Source organism: Rana temporaria, chromosome 13, assembly GCF_905171775.1.
Source record: "Rana temporaria chromosome 13, aRanTem1.1, whole genome shotgun sequence".
Taxonomy (NCBI): domain Eukaryota; kingdom Metazoa; phylum Chordata; class Amphibia; order Anura; family Ranidae; genus Rana; species Rana temporaria.
Window position 1 is genome coordinate 116,106,876 of NC_053501.1, and position 23,414 is coordinate 116,130,289.

At 46.9% G+C, this 23,414-nt stretch overlaps 1 protein-coding gene across 2 annotated transcripts in view; it reads right to left on the reverse strand.

Moving 5' to 3' along the window:
- Nucleotides 1–1,494: 1,494 nt before the first annotated feature.
- The window catches only part of SMG5 (SMG5 nonsense mediated mRNA decay factor), a 36,451-nt gene continuing 14,531 nt past the window's right edge, over nt 1,495–23,414 (reverse strand). For both annotated transcript variants that reach the window (XM_040333487.1, XM_040333488.1), the window contains exons 10-22: nt 23,091–23,299; nt 19,930–20,061; nt 16,443–17,102; nt 15,269–15,438; nt 13,502–13,577; nt 13,106–13,281; nt 11,332–11,490; nt 10,914–10,973; nt 6,239–6,398; nt 6,027–6,117; nt 5,603–5,677; nt 2,424–2,562; nt 1,495–2,150 (exon numbers count right to left, since the gene is read on the reverse strand). In XM_040333487.1, coding sequence (XP_040189421.1) covers nt 2,067–2,150; nt 2,424–2,562; nt 5,603–5,677; nt 6,027–6,117; nt 6,239–6,398; nt 10,914–10,973; nt 11,332–11,490; nt 13,106–13,281; nt 13,502–13,577; nt 15,269–15,438; nt 16,443–17,102; nt 19,930–20,061; nt 23,091–23,299 — 2,191 coding nt within the window. In that variant the 3' untranslated portion in view covers nt 1,495–2,066. The remainder of the gene's footprint in view (nt 2,151–2,423; nt 2,563–5,602; nt 5,678–6,026; nt 6,118–6,238; nt 6,399–10,913; nt 10,974–11,331; nt 11,491–13,105; nt 13,282–13,501; nt 13,578–15,268; nt 15,439–16,442; nt 17,103–19,929; nt 20,062–23,090; nt 23,300–23,414) is intronic.

The following is a 23,414-nucleotide window of genomic DNA, read 5'->3' on the forward strand; positions in this document are numbered from 1 at the left end:
TACCTGACATACATAGACCTACTGGACGTGTAGTACCAAAATTTATGTCCTTTTTTTCCCACAAATAGAGCCATCTTTTAATGGTATTTGATCACCTCTGCGGTTTTTATTTTTTGCGCCATAAACAAAAATAGAGAGACAATTAAAAAAAAATGTAATATTTTTTGCTATAATAAATATAATAAATATCCCCAAAAAATATATTATCCTCAGTTTTTACTAGTAATGGCGGCGATCAGCGATTTTTATCGTGACTGCGACATTATGGCGGACACATTTTCAGGACCATTGTCATTTTCACAGGGGAAAGTGCTATACAAATGCACGGATTACTGTGAAAATGACACTGGTAGTGAAGGGGTTAACCAGGAGGGGGCGCTGTAGGGGTTAAGCGTGACCTAAGGGAGTGTTGTTACTGTGGGGGGGGGGGGGGGGGGCGGGGCTGTGCGTGACGTCACTGATCGTTGTTCCCCAACACAGGGAACAGACGATCAGTGACAGCCACGCTATGAAGCACGAGGAAAGGTTTGTTTACACTTACCTCTCCCCGTTCTTCCTATCCGTTACCCCGATCGCGGGATAACCGGCGGTGATCGGATCCCGCGGGCACAGTCATGGAGTACAGGACAGGGTCGCAAGTGCGCCGCCATTCTGCCGATGTAAATAGTCATGTGGCGGTCCTTAAGGGGTTAATGTGAAGAGATCTAATAGACTTCTGTTGAAGAGCGGCAGTAACACACTGATCGAAATTCGGCCGTCCCCTGCTGAACCATCTGGATTTTGTTTTATCTTTGGCCAGCTTTACACAAAAAGGTTGTAGACCCTTACAGGCCACTTACCTACAGGTAATAAGGCATACCTGTAGGTACTGGAAATATCTTCTAAAACCTATACGGTTTAGAAGCCATTTACCATATACGCTTGCGCCGACATAATGCGTCCGGGAGTGACGTCACACGACTCTGGCCAGTAACAGAGCCAGAGTCCACAGCTCCAGAAGGAAGAAGGGTGAAGATGGACGTGGCCACCAGCGGGGACAGCATAAGCTTCCTTTGCAGGCAAGTGCCACATAATGGGCTAGCATGCGATGCATACTAGCCCATTATGCTTTTACTTTGCAGTAAACTAAGGCGGAAGTAAAACCCATCAGGGTTTACTTCCTCTTTAAGGTGGAACCAAAGGCATACTTAGTACTTACCTGTCCAACTGTCCTGCGCCAGCATCTTCTTCTGAGTGGCGGTCTTCAGGCCTTTTCATTGGCCGGTGGGGGATGACATCACTTCTGTGCAGGAAGCCATCATCTCAGCACTCAGAGACCGGCCCGACACTCTAAGCGAAGCTGCGTATGCACAGTGCACGTCTCTTCTCCAATGAAAGCCGGACTGCTTGTGGTTTCTTAAAGTAGAGCTTCAGTTCCACTTTCATGAAAATATAAATTACCACCCCCCTACAGTTACGAAATAAAATAAAAAAAGTCACATTCACACTTGTGGCTTAAATAAAATAGCGCTGTTTCCTTTATTTACAATCTCCAAATCTTTTACAGCATTGGACAAGATCCAAGTAAAGAAAACAGGGGATGCTGGGTAATGGGAGGGGCTGGGAAGGATACAGGATAAGGGAAGGGGGGCTGAGATTTAGGGGGACAAGCAGGGTGAAGGGTTGAGGGAAGTCAGAGGGTGATGTCGTCCGGTCACCACACTACACAAGAGGAAAGAATCCGGTCACGGTCCGGTCAGAGGCCTGGAAGATGGACATCTGTGGTCGGGAAGGTCACACATCAACAAGATGGGTCCCACCTTCTCTCTTCCAGCCTCGGATGGACGAGCTCCTTCTGTTTTCTGACACCGCAGTCCTCTACCATCGGAGACGTAGGTGGCTGCGGGGCTTTTCATACAAGACACATCAACAAAAAGAACTTTTCCTTGGAAGGGCTTGTCGGTTTAGATGTTTGGTTCCATGTCTCAGGCCATTTTCCAAGTTACCACCATATTGAAAGCCACGGCTCATAAGGGAGGATGAAGGATGTGATTTGCTTTTGTATGAACGGTCTGAACCTCAGACTGTCAGCCCATCTCCTTCCACTGCTTGTAGAAATCTAGAACGTTCTTGATCTCGATGTTGGAACTGGCGGCAACCTGCAGGGCAGACTGAAGACAACAGCAAAACATTACATTCTGTATATTTCATAGAGAACCCTCCAGAACTGAACGTTTTCTGGAGATGGAAACCTGAAGTTCAAAACTAACCACAGAGGTGACCAACATGGACACAGAAGCCAAAGATCTCCTGAACTATCTACAAACCAAAAATACTATTCCACCAGAACCCCAACCTGCCATTCACCCCCCCCCCCCCCCCCATGTATGGGAATTACATCCACAGATAGGTCGTGAGACTGTATGGGGGGGGTATATACACACCTGTACGGCAGAGGAGAAACATTCGGGTTCCTCTATCTGAAAGCCGGTTATAATGGTGACCATCCCGGCCGTCTCTTCTTCATTGCTGCCCTGCGACACCGTCAACTGCTTACAGCTGTCCAGAATCTTATAGAGATGCCTGTAGGGGGCAGAACGGAGCAGTATTCAGCATAACATACCCAGAGCACACATCACAGTGAAAGTTGTCTGAACGAGACATGAGCTCTTGGGCCAGATTCAAGTAGGAGATACAACGGCGTAACTCTGAGGCGTCGTATGCTGGCGACTGATTCAAAGAATCAGATACGCCAGAATTTGTCTAACATACGACCAGCGTAAGTCTCCTACGCCAGTGTTTCTCAACTCCAGTCCTCAAGGCACCCCAACAGGTCATGTTTTCAGGCTTTCCATTATTTTTCACAGGTGATTTGATCAGTTTCACTGCCCTAGTAATTACCACAGACATTTCATCTGAGGGAAAACCTGAAAACATGACCTGTTGGGGCGCCTTGAGGACTGGAGTTGAGAAACCCTGTCCTACGCCGTCGTATCTTAACTGCATATTTACGCTGGCCGCTAGGGGCGTGTACGCTGAATTACGCCTAGAATATGTAAATCAGCTAAATACGCCTATTCACGAACGTACGCCCGGCCGTCGCAGTACAGATACGCCGTTTACGTAAGGCTTTTTCCAGCGTAAAGTTACCCCTGCTATATGAGGCGCAGCCAATGTTAAGTATGGACGTCAGGACCGCGTCGAATTTTCCGTCGATTACGTCGTTTGCGCAAGTCATTTGCGAATAGGGCTGTGCGTCATTTACGTTCACGTCGAAAGCATTGGCTTTTTGCGGGTTAATTTGGAGCATGCGCACTTGGATACTTTCACGGACGGTGCATGCGCCGTTCGGAAAAAGCGTCATTTACGTGGGGGTCACAATAAATTAAAGTGGGAGTTCACCCAATGATGATTTTTTTTTCTCTTTTCCCCTTAGCTTCCTGCTCGTTTTGTCTAGGGGAATCGGCAATTTGTTTTAAAATATGATCCGTACTTACCGTTTTTGAGATGCATCTTCTCCATCGCTTCCGGGTATGGGTCTTCGGGAGCGGTCGTTCCTTCTTGATTGACAGTCTTCCGAGAGGCTTCCGACGGTCGCATCCATCGCGTCACTAGTAGCCGAAAGAAGCCGAACGTCGGTGCGGCTCTATACTGCGCCTGCGCACCGACGTTCGGCTTCTTTCGGAAAATCGTGACGCGATGGATGCGACCGTCGAAAGCCTCTCGGAAGACTGTCAATCAAAATAGGAACGCCCAGTCCCGCAGCCCATACCCGGAAGCGACGGAGAGGATGCATCTCGTAAACGGTAAGTACGGCTCATATTTTAAAACAACTAGCCGATTCCCCTAGACAAAACGAGCAGGAATCTAAGGGGAAAAAAAATGTTATGTACGGGTGAACCCCCGCTTTAACATAAAACACGCCCACATCTTCCACATTTGTTTCAGGCGGGCTTACGCCGTCTTATTTACGCTACGCCGCCGCAACTTTGCTTTGTGAATACTGCACTTGCCTGTCAAAGTTGCGGAAGCGTAGCGTAAATAGGATACGTTACGCCCGCTCACAAATACGCGCTCCCTACGTGAATCTACCCCCTTGTGTTCAACCTGCACAGCAGGATTTGGGATTTAGTGTAGAAGTGATCTGGATGGGTGTAAAGCCTCCTGATCATTTCTATAGGGTGGTGGTGTGTGTGTGAAGAATGCATATAAAGTGTTCCAGCAGCAAAAGGGTCACCAACAGCCATGTTTTAAGACTGATGCCGAGTGTCAAAAGAAGAGGAACGGAAGAGTAAAAGGTTTACGAGAAACTTCAGTTCTATTTCCACAGACCAATCACTGTGGAGCCATGAGGTCTGGGACAGGTGTCAATTACTTCAGTATTAATGACATTAAATTGGCCATGGTGACACCACCATGAGCACCATAAAGCACGTGCATGCCCAGATTATAGGCGCCAACTTATTCACATACCCTTGACAAGCAGTAAAAAAAGCTTTAACTACCGCCCTGCCGCCGCAATTCGACGATAATCCTCTGGTTCATGTGAGGTCCTCGCCTTACCGAGCCACGTATCTTATTAAACTCCCAGTATTTACAGTCTTAGAAATACTGGCTGTGGGCCGGATTCAGATACTTTGGAGTATCTTTAGATACGTTACGCTGCCGTAAATTATGGCGCAAGTTCCGTATTCAGAAAGGACTTGCGCCCTTAGTTACGGCGGCGTAACGTACGTTGTCCGGCTTAAGCACGCCTAATTCAAATGGGGATGATGTGGGCGTGTTTTAATTTTCAAATGAATGGTGACCCCGCGTATGACGTATTTTACGAACAGCGCATGCGCCGTTCGTTAAAAAATCCCAGTGCGCATGCTCGAAATTACGCCGCAAAGCCCCATTGATTTTGACGTGAACGTAACTTACGTACAGCCCTATTCGCGAACGACTTACGCAAACGACGTAAAATTTTCAAAACTTGACTCGGGAACGACGTCCATACTTAACATTAGCTACGCCTCATATAGCAGGGGTAACTTTACGCCGGAAAAAGCCGAACGTAAAAAAATGCGCCGGCCGGACGTTTCTGAATCGGCGTATCTACCTAATTAGCATATTCATTGCGTAAATATACGGAAGCGCCACCTAGCGGCCAGCGTAAATATACAGCCTAAGATACGATGGTGTAAGACACTTACGCCGGTCGGATCTTAGGGAAATCTATGCGTAACTGATTCTATGAATCAGTCGCATAGTTACGACCACGCACACTCAGAGATACGACGTTGTATCTCCTTTCTGAATCCGGGCCTGTGTGTTTACATTAGAGAATTTGCGCTCCATAGAAAATAAAAGGGAGAAGTAATTTCAATGTCTTCATTGTGACCTTTGAAGATGAGTTTCTCCACAATGCATACAGTTACAGAGGCAACATTTTAAAGCCCTCTACAAATGTTAACAACCCAACGGATGGACGAGGCACCGCTCTCCCTCTCTCTGGAATAGGAAGACCTTATGTGAAAGGCCAATAAATATGGAGAATATGGTTGAAGGTGATGAATACAGGGGCGTCACACACGGCTGAAGTGGCTGGAAGTCTATCAGAAGAGAGCACAGGTCCTCTTACCAGGCGTCAACGTCCTGCCGCTTTAATTTATTCCGTTCAAAACTCTTTCCAGCCTCCTTTTGGCAGCGGATATACCTGAAACAAACAGGGATTAGCACAACTATTGTGTCCGAGAGATAGAGAATATTTTATATATATATATATATATATATATATATATATATATATATATATATATATATATATATATATATATATATATATATATATATATATATATATACATATATACATATATATACATATATACATATATATACATATACATATACACATACACACATACACACACACACTTGATTGTATGATGGTTATAATGACCTTATGCATTTTATACGGATAGTGCAAGACAATATCACATAACCCTTTGCCAATATCATAAGACCCCCCCCCCCCCTTTTTCCATAAAAAAGTCAATACTCACCGATTTCCTTTTTTAAACTCCGCCTCCAAGTATCGGATCCCATCCCGAGCTCCAGCATTTTCCTTCTTTAGAAAGTCCAATCCTTCAATAACTAAAAAAAAGGAAGGAAGACCTGATAAGTGCCAATGTATCAATACAGCCAGTCAAGTACAATTCTTAAAGCTCCTCATCACTAACAGCCAATGAACTCACCAGTCCATATTTCCTCTTACCTGTCTGCGGGATGATAATGATGAAACGCCCGCTGTTTGCCAGCTGTCGGATGACGCCCAGATGTTGGCAGAGGGCCTGTGTGTCCGGGATGAGGTACGGAGACATGGAGGACTGAGATTTGGGCTGCTGGAGGGTGCCCTCTAGCTGCGACACTTCCAACTGCAAACAGACAAGTTCAGGTTAGTGCCACACAGTTTTGGTCTCAGGTACATTAAAGTATGAGGGTTCTTCAAAAAGTCTCCGCACTTTAACATCAAAAATTTGTATATATATATATATATATATATATATATATATATATATATATATATATATATATATATATATATATATATAATATATGTGTGTGTGTGTGTGTGGTATACGCCGTGTGTATGTATGTGTATATTATATATATATATATATATATATATATATATATATATATATATATATATATATATATATATATATATATATATATATATATATATATATATATTACACACACACACACACACACATACATATACACACACACACACACACACACACACACACACAGTATACCGCGCACTTTTTCCCCCTTAAAATAAGGGGAAAATCGTGGGTGCGCGATATACGCAGATACCCGCGCTGTGTTTGAACCTTGCCGCCGACATATACCGAGCGCAGTACACTCGGCCAGGCTCGACTCCCCTCGCGGTCACGCCCTGTGCCGCCTCCTATGCGAGAGGAGACGAGCGTGGCCGAGTGTACTGCGCTTGGTATATGTCGGCGGCGTTGTTCAAACACAGCGCGGGGATCGGCAGAAACAGCGCGGGAGAAGCAGGGAGGATACCACCGAGGCCGCAGACGGACGACAAGGACGCCGGGCAAGACACCGACGAGGGGCATTCAAACTAAGTATTTTCTTTTTTCCTCAAATTTCCCTTCTAGAATGGGGGTGCGCGCTATACCCCGATAAATACGGAGAGATAGAGAATCATATACACAATTATATATATACACACACATACATATACACACACATACATATACACACACACACACACACACACACACACACACAGTGGAACCTTGGATTACAAGCATAATCCGTTCCAGGAGAATGCCTGTAATCCAAAACACTCGCACATCAAAGCGAGTTTCCCCATAGAAGTCAATGGAAACTAAAATAATTTGTTCCGCATTGACATGCAATACCGCATGTGGCCAGAGGTGGGGGGCGCCGGAGAGCCTTGGTAACATTTGGAAAGGCTCGGCTGAACTTTGAAAGGCTCCGAACAGCTTCCAGCACCCCCCCCACCTCAGGCCAAATGCGGTACTGCACACCACTGTGGCTTGAATCCCGATCGTTTTGCAAGACACTCAGTCAGGTTTAAAAAAAAAAAAAAAATTGCTCGTATTGCGAAACGCTTGTTAAAACTGATGAAACTTTATGAATAATAAAACGTATATCTCCAGTTTCTATACCATTTTTAAAAGCTTGTTTGGGCTTGATGCGGCCGCTGTGTGTGCCGTCATATGCTGTGGCAGCGTTGGCTACATACAGTAAGCAGGCGCTGTGTTCTGCAGCAGTACAGGCAACTTCCCCTCTGCCGACCCAAGCTGAATGTTTCTCCACCATTCAGGAGAAACCTTGCTTTTTTTATTATTGATTACAAAGCTTCTCCTGATTGGCCAAAGTGGAAATTGTGAGGTCATTCACCCTCCTCTCCCCTTGGGCCAATCAGAGGAGGCCTCTTACCAAGGGAAGCATGCCCTGCGATGGAAGACCTCGCAGAAAAGCAGCCTTCAAAGCTTTAAGCACCACCTCGGCTGTCAAAGCCAGCGACTGTGAAACATGATGGTAAATCGGTCCCCGAGACAGAAGATCTGGATGATCAGAGCTGGAGTACCAAATCCTCCTGGGCCACCTGGGAGCTTTGAGGACCACTGGAATGCCCTCCATCTTCAGGGTAATAAAATTGAAGAAGGATTAGGCCAGGCATGCCCAAAGTCCGGCCCGGGGGCCAATTGCGGCCCCCCTGGTGATTCAATATGGCCCCCCTGGGGATTTGGATATATATATAGCCATTGCAGCCTCATATGTGCCCTGGGGGCCACAAAATCCCCTCCGCTGCCTCGGAGGGGACAGGACGTGTGCCGTCAGATTACATAAAGAGAATCTCCCGTTTACTGGGCAGCATCTGTAATAGGAAGTCCCGTTTCCTGGGATGCCATTGGATGACTGTTCTGTTTATCATAGGATGCGGGACTTTGTATTTAAGAGGCCACAGAGTAAACAAGAAATTCTCCGGTTTGTAATCTGACGGCACTTGTCCCTCCCGGTCCCCTCCGAGGCTGCATTCATGGCAATGGTGAGGCTGCATTCATGGCAATGGTAAGCTTGTACGTGTTATACGCTGATAAATACGGTATATCCAAATAACATGCCCAAGCTCAACCTTAGTCCTGAGCAGCACTCAGGTAGGTATATATCTCAAAAGAGATACATACAATGGGGTAGATTCAGGTAGGGGCGCTCACTGATACGGCGGCGCAGCGTATCGTCTTTACGCTACGCCGCTGTAAATTACAGGAGCAAGCGCTGTATTCACGAAGCACTTGCTCCGTAATTTGCGGCAGCGTAGCGTAAAAGGGGCCGGCGCAAGCGCGCGTAATTCAAATGATCCAGTAGGGGGCGTGGATCATTTAAATTAGGCGCGTTCCCGCGCCGAACGTACTGCGCATGCGCCGTCCCTAAAATTTCCCGACGTGCATTTCGGTAAATGACGTCGCAAGGACGTCATTGGTTTCGACGTGAATGTAAATGGCGTCCAGCGCCATTCACGGACGACTTACGCAAACGACGTAAAATTTTCAAATCGTGACGCGGGAACGACGTCCATACTTAACATTGGCTGCGCCTCCTAATAGCAGGAGCAGCCTTACGCCGAAAACGAGTTACGCAAATGACGTAAAAAACTACAGCCGGGCGCACGTACGTTTGTGAATCCGCGTAAGTATGTAATTTGCATACTCTACACTGACAACTACGGAAGCGCCACCTAGCGGCCAGCATGGGAATGCACCCTAAGACACAACGGCGTAAGAGACTTATGCCAGTCGTATCTTAGGCTAAAGTCGGTGTATCTAGCTTTCTGAATACAGAAAATAGATACGCCGGCGTAGCTTTGAATTTACGTGGCGTATCTATGGATACGCCGGCGTAAATCGTTCCTGAATCTACCCCAGTAGATCCAAATAACACGCCTGAGCTCATCTCTTCACCACACACAGCTACAAAAGGCAAGAGAATTCTCGTTGTGCAGTGTATTAGTGCTCGGGCAAACACACTTAGATCAAATTTTAATGGTTCAGAGAATGTTAGGCAAAATGGTCGGCCCTCGAGCATGTTCTAGGGCATGAAAAAGTTTGAACACCCCTGGATTAGGCTGTAATGATACCACAGAGCCACGAGAGCATGCACCACTTAAAGCGGAGTTCCAGCCAAAATGTGACTTTTAAGATAAAAATACCCCTAGATTACTCATGCCTCTTGCAAGTAACAAAGGTATGCTGTAAACTATGCCCAGTTTTCTACTTGTGCAGCATTGTTCCTGCACAGCGCGGCCATCTCCAGTGTGGGCATCTGAAGCCATAGTGTCCTTCCTGGGTTCCGTGCATGCTGGCTACACAGCATGCACCTGCCACTCTTACGCATGTGCAGTGTGGTGCAATCTTGGTCAGCTTGACATGGCACAGCCATGCCAAGCTGACCAAGATCTTCCATAGACGCCAGTGTTAAATGTTACGGGAGCCGTGCCATGCCAAGCTGGCCAAGATCTCCCAGAAGCCAATGCAAAAACCGCAAACGACGTACGGCGCCTAAAGGAGGAAGTGAAATTAGATTTAGGCATAAATCAGGTAAGGAACAAAAAAAAGAAATAAAAAAATTGCCAGTTCATTTTAAGGATGCACATTAGTGCTGCATGGTGAGGAGTGAAAATGTGGGTGTAACTACGCTTTAAGCAAGAGGGTCCCTCTGTATCTGAAGACAAACCTGTGAGGTTTTTTTTATTGAACCTGGGAGGTCAGTAGGTCCACATTCGGCACCCCCACCCCCCCCCCACCCACCAGTGGATATGGGTCTGGGAATGCCACTGGGTGTATGAACCACTCCCCCAGGTCCAGGAACTTCTGGACAAGAAAATCTAACTGCCAGCTTTACATGCTTGGGATGTATACAATGGACAAGGCTTGAGCTTGAAGTTCTGCCCTGAACATGACCCGATCTACCAAACTTGCCGCAGCGAGACTTCAAATTTCTCCCTGGTGGTGGATGAATGCTACTTCTTAAAGCGGAGTTCCACCCTAAAGTGGAACTTCCGCTCATCGGATTCTTTCCCCCCCCCGGTGCCACAACTGGCACCTTTTTCGGGGGGTAAGGGGGGACAGGATACCCATCTTTGACAGATATCCTTTCCCACTTACGGGAGTCCGGGCCGAAGCCCGTGATGTCACCACGGGGCTCCATACTCCTCTCCCGGCCAATAGGAGAGAGGAGCGGGGTCCTCGCGCATGTGCAGTAGGGTTCCCGGCGTGAAGTGCAGACAGTTCTAGAAAAATATAAAATGGACAATGCTGCCCTCCCCTGGTAAGAAAAGAGAAAGACGCCCAGAAATGGGCCACCAATCAGAGGGTGTGTACCTGGAGTCTCAGCTGGGCCATGTCTCTCATGAGTCTGTTCCGGCGAGCTTCCTCCTGCGCCTGGGGAAAGAAATCAATGCATACAAAGTTATCACATCTATAAATACCAAACAGAACCTACTTTAACCACTAAAGCCCCGAGCCTCTTTCTGAGATTTGGTGGTTACAAGTTAAAAACAATTACTTAGAAAAAAAAAAAAAAACCCACACATAAAAGACATAATAATAATAATAATAAAAAAAAGGCCCTTTAGGTGCTATGGGCGGAAGTGACCTTTTGGGGGCCATCTTCCCCTCACTCGTATCCATACCCAGCACGAGAGAGGACCCGATCGCCTCCTCCGCCGCTACCGACAGCTCCAGTAAGCGGCGGAAGGAGGCGGGGCCCAACGGGCAATGTAGGGAGTAAGATACGCACCATCCGGAACTGAGCCTGGGCCTGGTGGAGGGTGTTGTCTTGCTGGGTCTCGGAGATGCTGGTGAATATGGCGAGCTCCGGGTTGTACTGTAGAACCTTCCCCTGCAGGTGGGTGAGGAAATGGCCGAAACTCCGGATGTAGCAGCTGCGCACGATGGACTGCGGAGAGAAGAACCGCCATTGTTAGGAGACGTATTCTATGCTTTTTCATTTATTATAGACTCGTCACACAATTATTTCTCTATTACATCTTAGCCTGTACAAGACCGCGATCTGCACCATTTCTGGGGGGACGGAACTCCACTTTAACCACTTGCCGCCCGCCAATATACGTCGGCAGAATGGCACGGGCAGGCAAATGGGCGTACCTGTACGTCCCTTTAAATTTGCCGCCCAGCCGGCGCGCAAGCCTGCCGCGTACCTCGTGAGTGTGCGCCCGCGGGTCCCAGAAAGTCGATGTTCCCGGGCGGCCCGTAAAGGCAGAACAGGGGGGATGCCTTTGTAAACAAGGCATTCCCCTGCTCTGCCTAGCGACATGTCAGGGGTCTACTGTTCCCTGTGATCAGGGGTCTACTGTTCCCTGTGATCGGGAACAGTGATCGCTGATGTGTCACTGGTAGCTCCTCCCCCCCAACAGTAAGGGCCCTTTCCCACTGGTGCATTTTTCCCGCGGTAAAGATAGCGCTATTAAAATGCCCCCATGCCCCTCTCTATTGAAATGAATTAAAAACGCGGTAAAAACGTGGCAAAATCGCAGTGTTTTACCGCGATTTTAACGCTCCGTTTTTTTATTCATTTCAATGGAGAGGGTCATGGGGAGCGTTTTAATAGCGCTATTTTTACCGCGAAAACGCACCAGTGTGAAAGGGCCCTAAGAATCATTACCTAAGACACACTTAACCCCTACAGCGCCCCCTAGTGGTCAACCCCTTCACTGTCATTTACACAGTAATCAGTGCATTTTTATAGTACTGATCTCTGTATAAAATGACAATGGTCCCAAAAGTGTCCGATGTGTCTGCCATAAAGTCGCAGATCGCCGCCATTACTAGTAAAGAAATAAATTGTTATAAAAATATAAAATTTATATATATATATATATATATATATATATATATATATATATATATATATATTTTTTTTTATTGATATTAATCATTTAATACATTTTTTTTTTATAATCATAATATTAGAATAAAAAAAAAAAAAAATTATATATAATTTTTTTTTTTTATTCTAATATTATGATTATAAAAAAAATGTATTATTAAAATAAATAATATTAATAAAAACACACACACACACACACACACACACACACACAATTATATATATATATATATAAAATTCCTCTATTTTGTAGACGCTAGAACTTTTGCGCAAACCAAACGCTTATTGCAATTTTTTACCAAATATATGTAGAAGAATATATATCGGCCTAAACTGGAGGGAAAAAAATGCCTTTTTTTTTTATTAAAAATTTTATAATTTATTATAGTAAAAAAATATTGCTTTTTTTCAAAATTGTCGCTCTATTTTTGTTTATAGCGCAAAAAATAAAAACCGCAGAGGAGATCAAATACCACCAAAAGAAATCTCTATTTGTGGGAAGAAAAAGGACGCCAATTTTGTTTGGAAGCCACGTCGCACAATTGTCAGTTAAAGCGACGCAGTGCCGAATCGCAAAAATTGACCCCGGTCATTTGGCAGCCAAATCCTCCGGGGGCTGAAGTGTTTAATAATCAAATCTTATTGAATGAGGATGTTGCTGTACCTCCTCCAGAACGGTGAGATCCGGCCTCTCCTTCTCAAAGTTGAACTTGCGGTGCGCAGCCTTCAGCGGGGGGAGGTTCCTCAGGGCGGCGTCCTCCGGGAGCAGCAGGTGGGCGCACAGGTCGGTCTGCTCACACCCCTGCAGCAAGTTCTGCACCTCACTACACAGGGAGATTCCTGAGAGAGAACACACAGCCTGGAATCAAGATGGAGTCACTCACGTTCACTGTCCAATCATATGAGAGACAGAGGACCTCAGTCATAAAAAAGTAGCCGTGTTGGCAACAGCCACCAGATTTTTCCTTCTACCCTGCACAGAACAAGGCTGCTGCAATCTGATTGGCTGTTACAGGCAACGCAGACACTTTCTGTATGGGGGGGGGACTGTATACCTTACCGGATTCCTGGATCTTGGATGCCGATGGTAAGAGGTTTAAAAGAACAGATAATCGGTTCCACAAACTCTGCGAGCTCTGCGGAAGGAAACCAAAGGGTTAAAAACAGAAAACTTTACTTGCAGTCAAAGAGGACCTGTCGCTTTTTGAGATATCCAAGCCACGAGTCAGATTTGTACAGATTCCCCCAGACAGCCAGACTCCCCCCAGACAGCCAGACTCCCCCCGTCAAAACGTCACTTCCACCCATTGCTCTTAAAAGGGACATTTTTTTTTTGCATTTTAGTGTAAATACATGTGAGGTCTTTTTGACTCCAGATCCCATATTTAAGAGGACCCGTCATGCTCCCCCCCCCCCCCCCCCCCCCCCCCCCCCCCCCCCCAATTACAAGGGATGTTTACATTGCTTGTAATAGGAATAAAAGTGACACAAATTATTATTATTAATTAATTAATTTATTTATTTTTTAAGAGCCCCCCCCGTCCCCGTCCCGCTGAGCTCACACATGCAGAACTGAACACATACGTGAGCAGCGCCCGCATATGAAAACGGTATTTAAACCACACATGTGAGGTATCGCCGCAATCGTTAGAGCGAGAGCAATAATTCTAGCCCTACATCTCCTCCAACTCAAAACATGCAACCTGTGGAATTTTTTAAACATCGCCTATGGAGATTTATAAGGGTAAAAGTTTGTCGCCTTTCCACAAGCGGGAGAATTTTTTAACATTATCTTTCACAAAAAAATAAATAAAATTGGGCTAACTTTACTGTTGTCTTATTTTTATTTTAACTAAAAAAAAAAAATAAAAAATATGTTTTAATTTATATATATATTACACACACACACACACACACACACAGTGCGCTTGTAACGCCGCTGCGCAAATACGGTGTGACAGAAAGTATTGCAATGACTGCCATTTTATTCTCTAGAGCAGTGATGGGGAACCTTGGCACCCCAGATGTTTTGGAACTACATTCCCCATGATGCTCAGGCACTCTGCAGTGTAGTTGAGCATCATGGGAAATGTAGTTCCAAAACATCTGGGGTGCCGAGGTTCACCATCACTGCTCTAGTGCAGGGATATGCAATTAGCGGACCTCCAGCTGTTGCAGAACTACAAGTCCCATGAGGACCCTGACAGCCAAAAGCATGGCACCCAGTGGCAGAGGCATGATGGGACTTGTAGTTTTGCAACAGCTGGAGGTCCGCTAATTGCATATCACTGCTCTAGAGTGTTAGAAAAAAAAAAAATTATATTAATACATAACGTTTGGGTGTTCCAAGTAGTTTTCTAGCAAAAAAAACAAACAAACAGTTTTTTAACTGGTAAACACCAAATCTCAGAAAGACTCGGCCCTTAAGTGGTTAACCCATGAAAAGGGTGAAACGCGTCAGCGGAGTACTCTACGGCTGGAGAACAGGAGCTGAAAACCATCTTTTATATTCATGTAACTGGGACTCGGTGTCTGTGTGCAAGATGGCCACCATTTTCTTGAGGTCCTCTTAGAAGACATTACACTCCCCCCCCCCCCCCCCCCCCACACACACACACACACTTTTCACATATTTGTAAAACAATTATGAAAACCATTTATAATTTTCCTTCCACTTCACAATTATGTGCCACTTTGTGTTGGTCTATCACATAAAATACATTTACGTTTTTGGCTGCAACATGACAAAATGTGGGAAATTCCAAGGGGTATGAATACTTTTTCAAGGCGCTGTATGTGCACACATGACGATGATGGTTATACCTACCTGCGCACACATGATGATAATGTCCGGGTTGGTCCTCAGCCAGTCCAGGAAGATCTTGACGGTGGCCAGAAGCCCCTCGGCGGTGATGACCTCCAGCTTCTCCTGAAGAGTCCTCTCATTGTGACAGGACTTATTGCTCACAATACTCTCCTCCGAGTCAGAGATGTCCCCTATAACAAGGTGGGAGACAAACAAGCACGGAATCAACAAAAAACATCAACTTTTATATTTTAAAGTGTTTTTTTTGGGGGGGGGGTATAATATTTGTCACTGCCAGACCCTCCATTGGAGGCCGTCACTAGTTTTCAAAAACGAGTGTCGTAAATACCTCTTAGAGCCGTCTTCAGGCCCGTCACGTGACTCTCGGCCGCTTTACAGCAGCTCCGATGGATTGCTTCTGTGGGAGGAGCCGTAAGATCTCCCTCTGACGACAGATGGCAGGAGATCACGTGGCCTCTCGTCTCCTCCCGCAGAAGCCGTGTATGGGAGCCGGAAAGCGGCCGCGAGTCATGTGACCGGCCTGAAGACCGTTCTAAAGAGGTATTTACAACACAAATTTTTGAAGAGCTGTCTTCAGGCCAGTCACGTGACTCGCGGCCGCTTTCCAGCTCCGATACACAGCTTCTGTGGGAGGAGACGAGCGACCACGTGATCTTCCCCCTGTCTGACGTCAGAGGGAGATATCACGGCTCCTCCCACAGAAGCAATCCATCGGAGCTGTAAAGCGGCCGCAAGTCACGTGATTGGCCTGAAGACAGCTGAAATTCAGCATTTACAGCACTCTTTTTTGAAAACTACTGACATAGTGTGCTATGCCAGCCTCTAATAGAGGGATCTGAATAGTTTTATATGGATGGGTTATAGACGCCGAGTGTTTGACTCGGCCCCGCCCCCGTGTCATTGGATTTGATTGACAGCAGCGGGAGCCAATGGCTGAGCTGCTATCAATCTATCCAATGAAGAGCCGAAAACTTGAGGAGAGCCCGACGTGGGATGGAGCCCATGGGTATTCAGGGCTCAGGCAAGGGGGGGGGGGGGGGTTCGGCTGGGGGGCCGGACACTGCAAGGCGTTTTTTCACCTTAATGCATAGGACGCGTTAAGGTGAAAAAACACAAAGCTTTACAACCCCTTTAAGCACTACTTTCCGACATTGGAGGACCACGCTCCCTCTACCTTGCTCTGCAGACTTCAGTCTCTCCACGTCTCCATTCACCAGCGGCACTTGTTCTTTGGCGCTGTAGGCCGCCGGCTCAGAGGAAGGTTTCACAAAGACGTTGGTGAAGGTCGGCGCCAGGCGAAAGCAACGTTTGGTCTGAAACATCTGGGTGGACATGGCTTGGAGGTTGCTGGCTATACTGGCCTCGCTGGTGGTGGGTCCGGGACAGGTAACCGGGGTCTCCTGAGCCTCGGGTTTGGCCGGGCTCACCGACTTTTCCTCGCAGGTTTTGGCCGCTTCCTTAGGCTCCTTCGGACTCTTGCGCTCATCGCCGTGGTCGTCCTCCATGTCTTCTAAATCGGACCGCGACTCCTGACTGTTCATATCCGAATCGGATTCTATGTCAAAGGCGGCCTCCTCCTCGCTCTTTTCTGAAGCGCTGTCGGAGTTGTCGCTTCCTTTGGCCGAGCCGCGGCTGGAGTCCGAATCGAACCCCTCGCTCAAGTCGCTCTCGTCCGCCTTCCGCGCGTGTCTCCGCCTACGTAAGAGGGAGAGGCGGGAGTACTTTGGGTTCTTCTTGCTCCTGGGTTTGGGTCGCGGCTGCTTGTTGACCTGGTTGATCTCCGGCTCCGCGTCTTTCTCTATCACTTCTGCGACCTCCCTGGATTCCGGGTCATCTGCCACATGCAAGAGAGAAAATTTAGGTGAATTCCAGATTTTTTTATTCTCAGTATAGTATAAAAGTACAGAAGACTGAGGATTTCGGTCTAGTTTTCATTGGCACAGGGGTAGGACAACCTCGGCCCTCCAGCTGTTTTGAAACTACAAGTCCCATGAGACATTGCAAGACCCCGACAATCACAGGCATGATGGGATTTGTAGTTTCACCACAGCTGGAGGACCAAGGTTGGCTACCCGTGGTTTGGGAGATTTACTCCTCACTTTCCATCCCTTTGAGTGCGATCATCCGGACAGAACAGAAAAATCTACATTTTTTCAGTTGCCACCAAAGCAGCAAAAAAAAAAAAAAAATCTCCAGAGCACACGGGCTCCAGAAAGGCCATGTCCTCTCCTGACGCTAGGCAGATTAAAACTGAGGCTGGATGTTTCCAGAGAGTGGGAAGTACCCGGGGGACACGCCCCCTGGGAGGTGCTGTACTGGGAGAAGTGTTTTTAACACTTAAAGTGCTGTTTCCTTCTGCCTAGTCTCTCCTAGAAGGAAAGGTATATAACCCTAAGGTCAATGCTGCTGTGTCCGTCCATGAACGGAAGAGAAATCTACATTTTTTTCAGTTGCCACCAAAGCAGCAAGAGGGGGGGGCACCTTTTCTGATGACAACTCTAGAAGTGGACACAAAGTGGCCCTCCCCCCCTTCCCTGAATTATTAAAAACTAGAAATGGGGTTTGGCTTTAGTTTTAATACAGGCGGTCCCCAAGTTACAAACATTCGACTTACAAACTACTGATACCTACTAATAGAGGGTCTGTGGGTCTCTGGTCTCCACTCAAACCCTTTTCACACTGGGGCCGCCCGTGCATTAGCTCGTTTTAGCGGCGCTTTAACGCTGGTTGAGCGGCTATTTAAACCCCCCCGCTAGCGGCCGAAGAAGAAGTTAAAACCACCCGCTTCCAAAGCGATTTTCATTCATTGCAATGAGCAGGGGCGGTGTATACAATCGCTCCCAACCGCCCCAAAAGATAGACTTTCTAACATCCCGGGGTCACACATTTTTTTAAAAAGTTTTTTTGGGGGGGTATTTAAGCGTTTGAGCTTTGGTGTTTTTTTTTTTTTTTATTATTAGCAAATGAAGAAAAATATCATACGCTTTATCATTTATTACTATATTTTTAGGCTTTTTCAGCTTTTTTTCTTCCACTTTCATTTATCAATTATTATTACTTTTTTTTTTGTAAAGTGCTGAAGGTTATGCTCAGGGGTTAATTTATTTGTTTTACTTACGGTTTATTTAGTTAGGTTAGGAGTGAATATATAGGGTAAGGGGATAGGATCAAGGTTGGAAGTTAATATTGGGGTTAGGATTATTATTAGGGGATATTAGGGTTAGGATTATTATTAAGGGTAATATCAGGCTTATGGTTATTATTAGGGGTGGGATTATTATTAGGGGGCAATTAGGCTTAGGGGGTTAGGATTTGCAGTATTAGGGGTTAGGATTATTAGGGGTAATATTAGGTTTAGCGGTTAGGATTATTGGGGGGCAATATTAGCTTTAGGATTATTGGGGGGTAATATTAGGCTTAGGATTATTGGGGGGGGGGGGGGGTAATATTAGGCTTAGGATTATTAGGGGCAATTAGGCTTAGAGGTTAGGATTATTAGGCCCCTTTCACATTGAGGCGTTTTTCATGCGGTACAGCGCTAAAAATAGCGCTGCTATACCGCATGAATAAATCTTGCCCTGCAGGCTTCAATGTGAAAGCCCAAAGGCTTTCACACTGAAGCGGTGCGGTAGCAGGACCGCTCCAAAAGTCCTGCTAGCCGCATTCTATATCGCGCCTTCCCATTGAAATCAATGGGAAACCGCGGTAATACCGCCCACAATGCGCCTCTGCAGAGGCGCATTGCGGGCGGTATTAACCCTTTTTTCGTCCGCTAGCGGGGGTTAAAACCTCACCGCTAGCGCCCGAATATCGCGGTAAATACGACGGTATAGAGGCGCTAAAAATAGGCTGCTTTCACATTGGGCAGCGGAGCTGCGGTGACGGTATAGCCGCGCTAAGGGGTAATATTAGGGTTGGGGGGTTAGGATTATTAGGGGGTAATATTAGGCTTAGGATTATTGGGGGGGTAATATTAGGGTTAGGATTATTAGGGGTAATATTAGGCTTAGGGGTTAGGATTATTAGGGGTAATATTAGGCTTAGGATTATTAAAGGTAATATTAGGTTTAGGGGTTAGGATTATTAGGGGGTAATATTAGGCTTAGAGGTTAGGATTATTGGGGGGGTAATATTAGGCTTAGGATTATTAGGGGTAATATTAGGCTTAGGGGTTAGGATTATTAGGGGGTAATATTAGGTTTAGGATTATTAGGGGTAATATTAGGGTTGGGGGGGGTTAGGATTATTAGGGGTAATATTAGGGTTGGGGGGTAGATTTGTTCATTAAATGATTTATAGATTTTGCTAATTTTTTTATTTTACATTTTTAAATGATTGCAGTAAAAACGCTCAAAAACACACAAAAGAGCTAAAGTGTTTAAAAAAAAGAACTGTGTGAATGAAGCGTTTCCATGCATTTCTATGAAGAAAAAAAAGCTTTATAAACATAAAAATAAAAACAAAAAAATAAAAAATGTGCACAATTTAAACTACAGAAAAAGCTCCAGATTCTTTTGTGCTTCAGGCGACTTGTAGTGGAGATGTGAACCGTCTCCATAGAGAATTGTTCTTTTCTTTTTCTCCTCCAGCGTTTTGGAGTTTCCAGCTACAAGACGCTGAGGTGTGATTGGAGAATAAATCTCTACAATGATCGGACTCACCTGGATTGTCGCTGTGGAAGGCGGGGACGGGGCTCTCCTCCAACTCGCTCTGCAGTCTTATATTCACGTGGTTGACCAAGTGGGAGAAGAGGGCCAGGGTGAACGCTATGGCAGCGCTGTACTGCTTGGAATCTAGAGAGATCAGAGAGGCAGAGGCATGAAAAATGAGGACACCCATGACGAGAAGGCCTTCTTCACACTGGGTGTGTACGCCTGTGGAGGGGGGTGGCGTGTACGCCTGTGGAGGGGGGTGGCGTGTACGCCTGTGGAGGGGGGTGGCGTGTACGCCTGTGGAGGGGGGTGGCGTGTACGCCTGTGGAGGGGGGGGGGGTGTACGCCTGTGGAGGGGGGTGGTGTGTACGCCTGTGGAGGGGGGTGGTGTGTACGCCTGTGGAGGGGGGTGGTGTGTACGCCTGTGGAGGGGGGTGGTGTGTACGCCTGTGGAGGGGGTGGTGTGTACGCCTGTGGAGGGGGTGGTGTGTACGCCTGTGGAGGGGGTGGTGTGTACGCCTGTGGAGGGGGGTGGCGTGTACGCTACGCCTGTGGAAGGGGGTGGTGTGTACGCTACGCCTGTGGAAGGGGGGTGGTGTGTACGCTACGCCTGTGGAAGGGGGTGGTGTGTACGCTACGCCTGTGGAAGGGGGTGGTGTGTACGCTACGCCTGTGGAAGGGGGTGGTGTGTACGCTACGCCTGTGGAAGGGGGTGGTGTGTACGCTACGCCTGTGGAAGGGGGTGGTGTGTACGCTACGCCTGTGGAAGGGGGTGGTGTGTACGCTACGCCTGTGGAAGGGGGTGGTGTGTACGCTACGCCTGTGGAAGGGGGTGGTGTGTACGCTACGCCTGTGGAGGGGGTGGTGTGTATGCTACGCCTGTGGAAGGGGGTGGTGTGTTCGCTACGCCTGTGGAGGGGGTGGTGTGTACGCCTGTGGAGGGGGGTGGTGTGTACGCCTGTGGAGGGGGTGGTGTGTACGCCTGTGGAGGGGGGTGGTGTGTACGCCTGTGGAGGGGCGGTGTTTACCTACACAGGTGTCCCAATTGACACTGATGTCAATTGGGACTCAGCAACTACAAGGACACAGATCCCGATCCCAATGTGACAATGCCGATTTCTCCAAAACGCCCAAATATCGGCCACCTCTAATAAGAATTGATGCGGCTAAAAGCCCCTCGGCTGTTATCCTAAAGGAGTGGGAGGGGACGTCTCCACCTTCCCGGGCCACCTGTCCCACCGGGAGACCCCAAGCTACTAGCCGGTGTTTCCGCCGCCTAGGCTGACCCCCGAACAAAGCCGGATTCGGCTCCGGATACATCTCTGGTGTGATGTCGCTTCTGGGATTTTACGTCATCACTTCCGGTTTGGTCGGCTGCCAATGGTGTCGATTAAAAAATAAAATAAAAAAATAAATTAAAAAAAAACACACACACACACACACACACACACACACACACACACACACACACACACACACACACACACACGGTATTCAGAATAGTCAATTTTGGCGATATGAATACTTTTAAGTGCAAAAAGGAGGAATTTAGGGTATTTTAGACCCCCGAAAATCTCCATAAAGAGGACCTGTCACCACCTATTACTGTCACAAGAAATTTTTACATTCCTTGTGACAGCAATAAAAGTAAAAGTAATAAAAGTGATTTTAAAAGGGACAATGAAACCCTAAACCTGGTAACCATTATTTTTTTATTGTTGCCATTCCACGAATGTGCGCAATTTCAAAGCGTGACATGTTGGGTATCTATTTACTTGGCGTAACATCATCTTTCATAGTATACAAAAATAAAAATAATTTGGACTAACTTTACTGTTTTTTTTTTGGGGGGGGGGGGGGGGGTTCACTTTCATGAATAAAATAAATTATAGCATTTGAAAGACCGCTGTGCAAACACCATGCGACATAAAATATTGCAACAACCACCATTTTATTCTCTAGGGCAGTGGTTCTCAACTCAGGACCCACTAACAGGCCAGGTTTGCAAGATAACTGATAACACATCACAGGTGATATCAATTGCTGCTCAGTGATTGCAGTATTCTAGTCTGCATCTCCCCAAGGTAATACATAGTAGGGCCCGGATTCAGACATCGGCGCATATTTATGCTGCCGTAGCGTATCTCTTTTACGCTACGCCGACGCAGCTCAGAGAGGCAAGCACTGAATTCACATAGCACTTCCTCCCAAATCTGCGCTGGGTTTCTTAGGTGGAAGTGGGCGTGAGCCATGCTAATGAGGCGTGAGCCATGCTAATGAGGCGTGACCCCATGCAAATGATGGGCCGAGCGCCAGACAGATACGTATTGCCAACTGCGCATTGCGCCGTCCCATGGGCGCATCTCAGTGCGCATGCTCAGAATCACGTTGGAACAACTGCCTAAGATACGCCGGATCACTGCCTACGGCGTGAACGTAACCTACGCCTAGTCATATTCACGTACAACGTAAACTACGCCGGCTTGCGTTCCCTGGTGCAGCCCTTTGCATGGATGCTGCCGAGTTGCACCTCCTTTATGGGGCATAACTTTACGCCGTTCGTACAACTAACGCGCACCAGTCGTAGCCTGCGTTGGGCGCAAGTACGATCGTGAATCGGCGTATCTCCCTCATTTGCATATTTGAATAGAAGATCAATGGGAGCGCCGCATGCGTCCAGCGTAAATATGCGCCCACTCTACGCCGGCAAGTTACGTCGGTGGGATGAAGCCTATTTTTAGGCGTATATTAGTTTGAGTCCGGCGAATAATATACGACGGCGCATATGTGCACTTGCGCGGCGTATCTCGAGATACGTCGGCGCAAGTGCTTTGTGAATCCGGGCCTAGGTCTTGAGGACAGGAGTTGAAACATTGCTCTAGGGTCTCTGATAAATTAATATAATGTTTGGGGGTTCCAAGTAATTTTCTAGCAAAAAATACTGATTTTTAACTTGGAAACAAACAAAATGTCAGAACAAGGCTTAGGCGTGAAAGGGTTAACCTATACAGGAGATGAATGGAATACCTATGGCTTCCCTGTGCAGGTAAACATGGCCCTCTAGTGGGCGAACACTTTATTACACCCAGTGTGGACAAAGCCCACATAATGGTGGGGGGTGAGAGAGTCAAATTCCTTTCACCACTCAGAGCTCCAACCTCAGGACTCACCTGCCCTCTTCAGGCTGTGAACACTCATCAGGCAGATCACCACCATCCTAAAGACCAGCAGGTCTGGCAGGAAGGAGTAGCCTCCGTCGTACTCCTCCTCGTCCTCGCTGGCGGAGCTCAGGTTCTGGGATGACGGGAGGTAGAACATGCACAGGTTGTAATCCTCCAGAACAGACTGACACAGAGAGGTCAGCTCCGAGTCCACCGAGCTACAGGAGGGAGAAAGAACCAGATTACACCCACATAAAAGAACTTGTTTCCTTGTTTTATGTTCTTAAATGTAATGTCACTTATTCGACTTATTGCATACATTGTAACAAGATC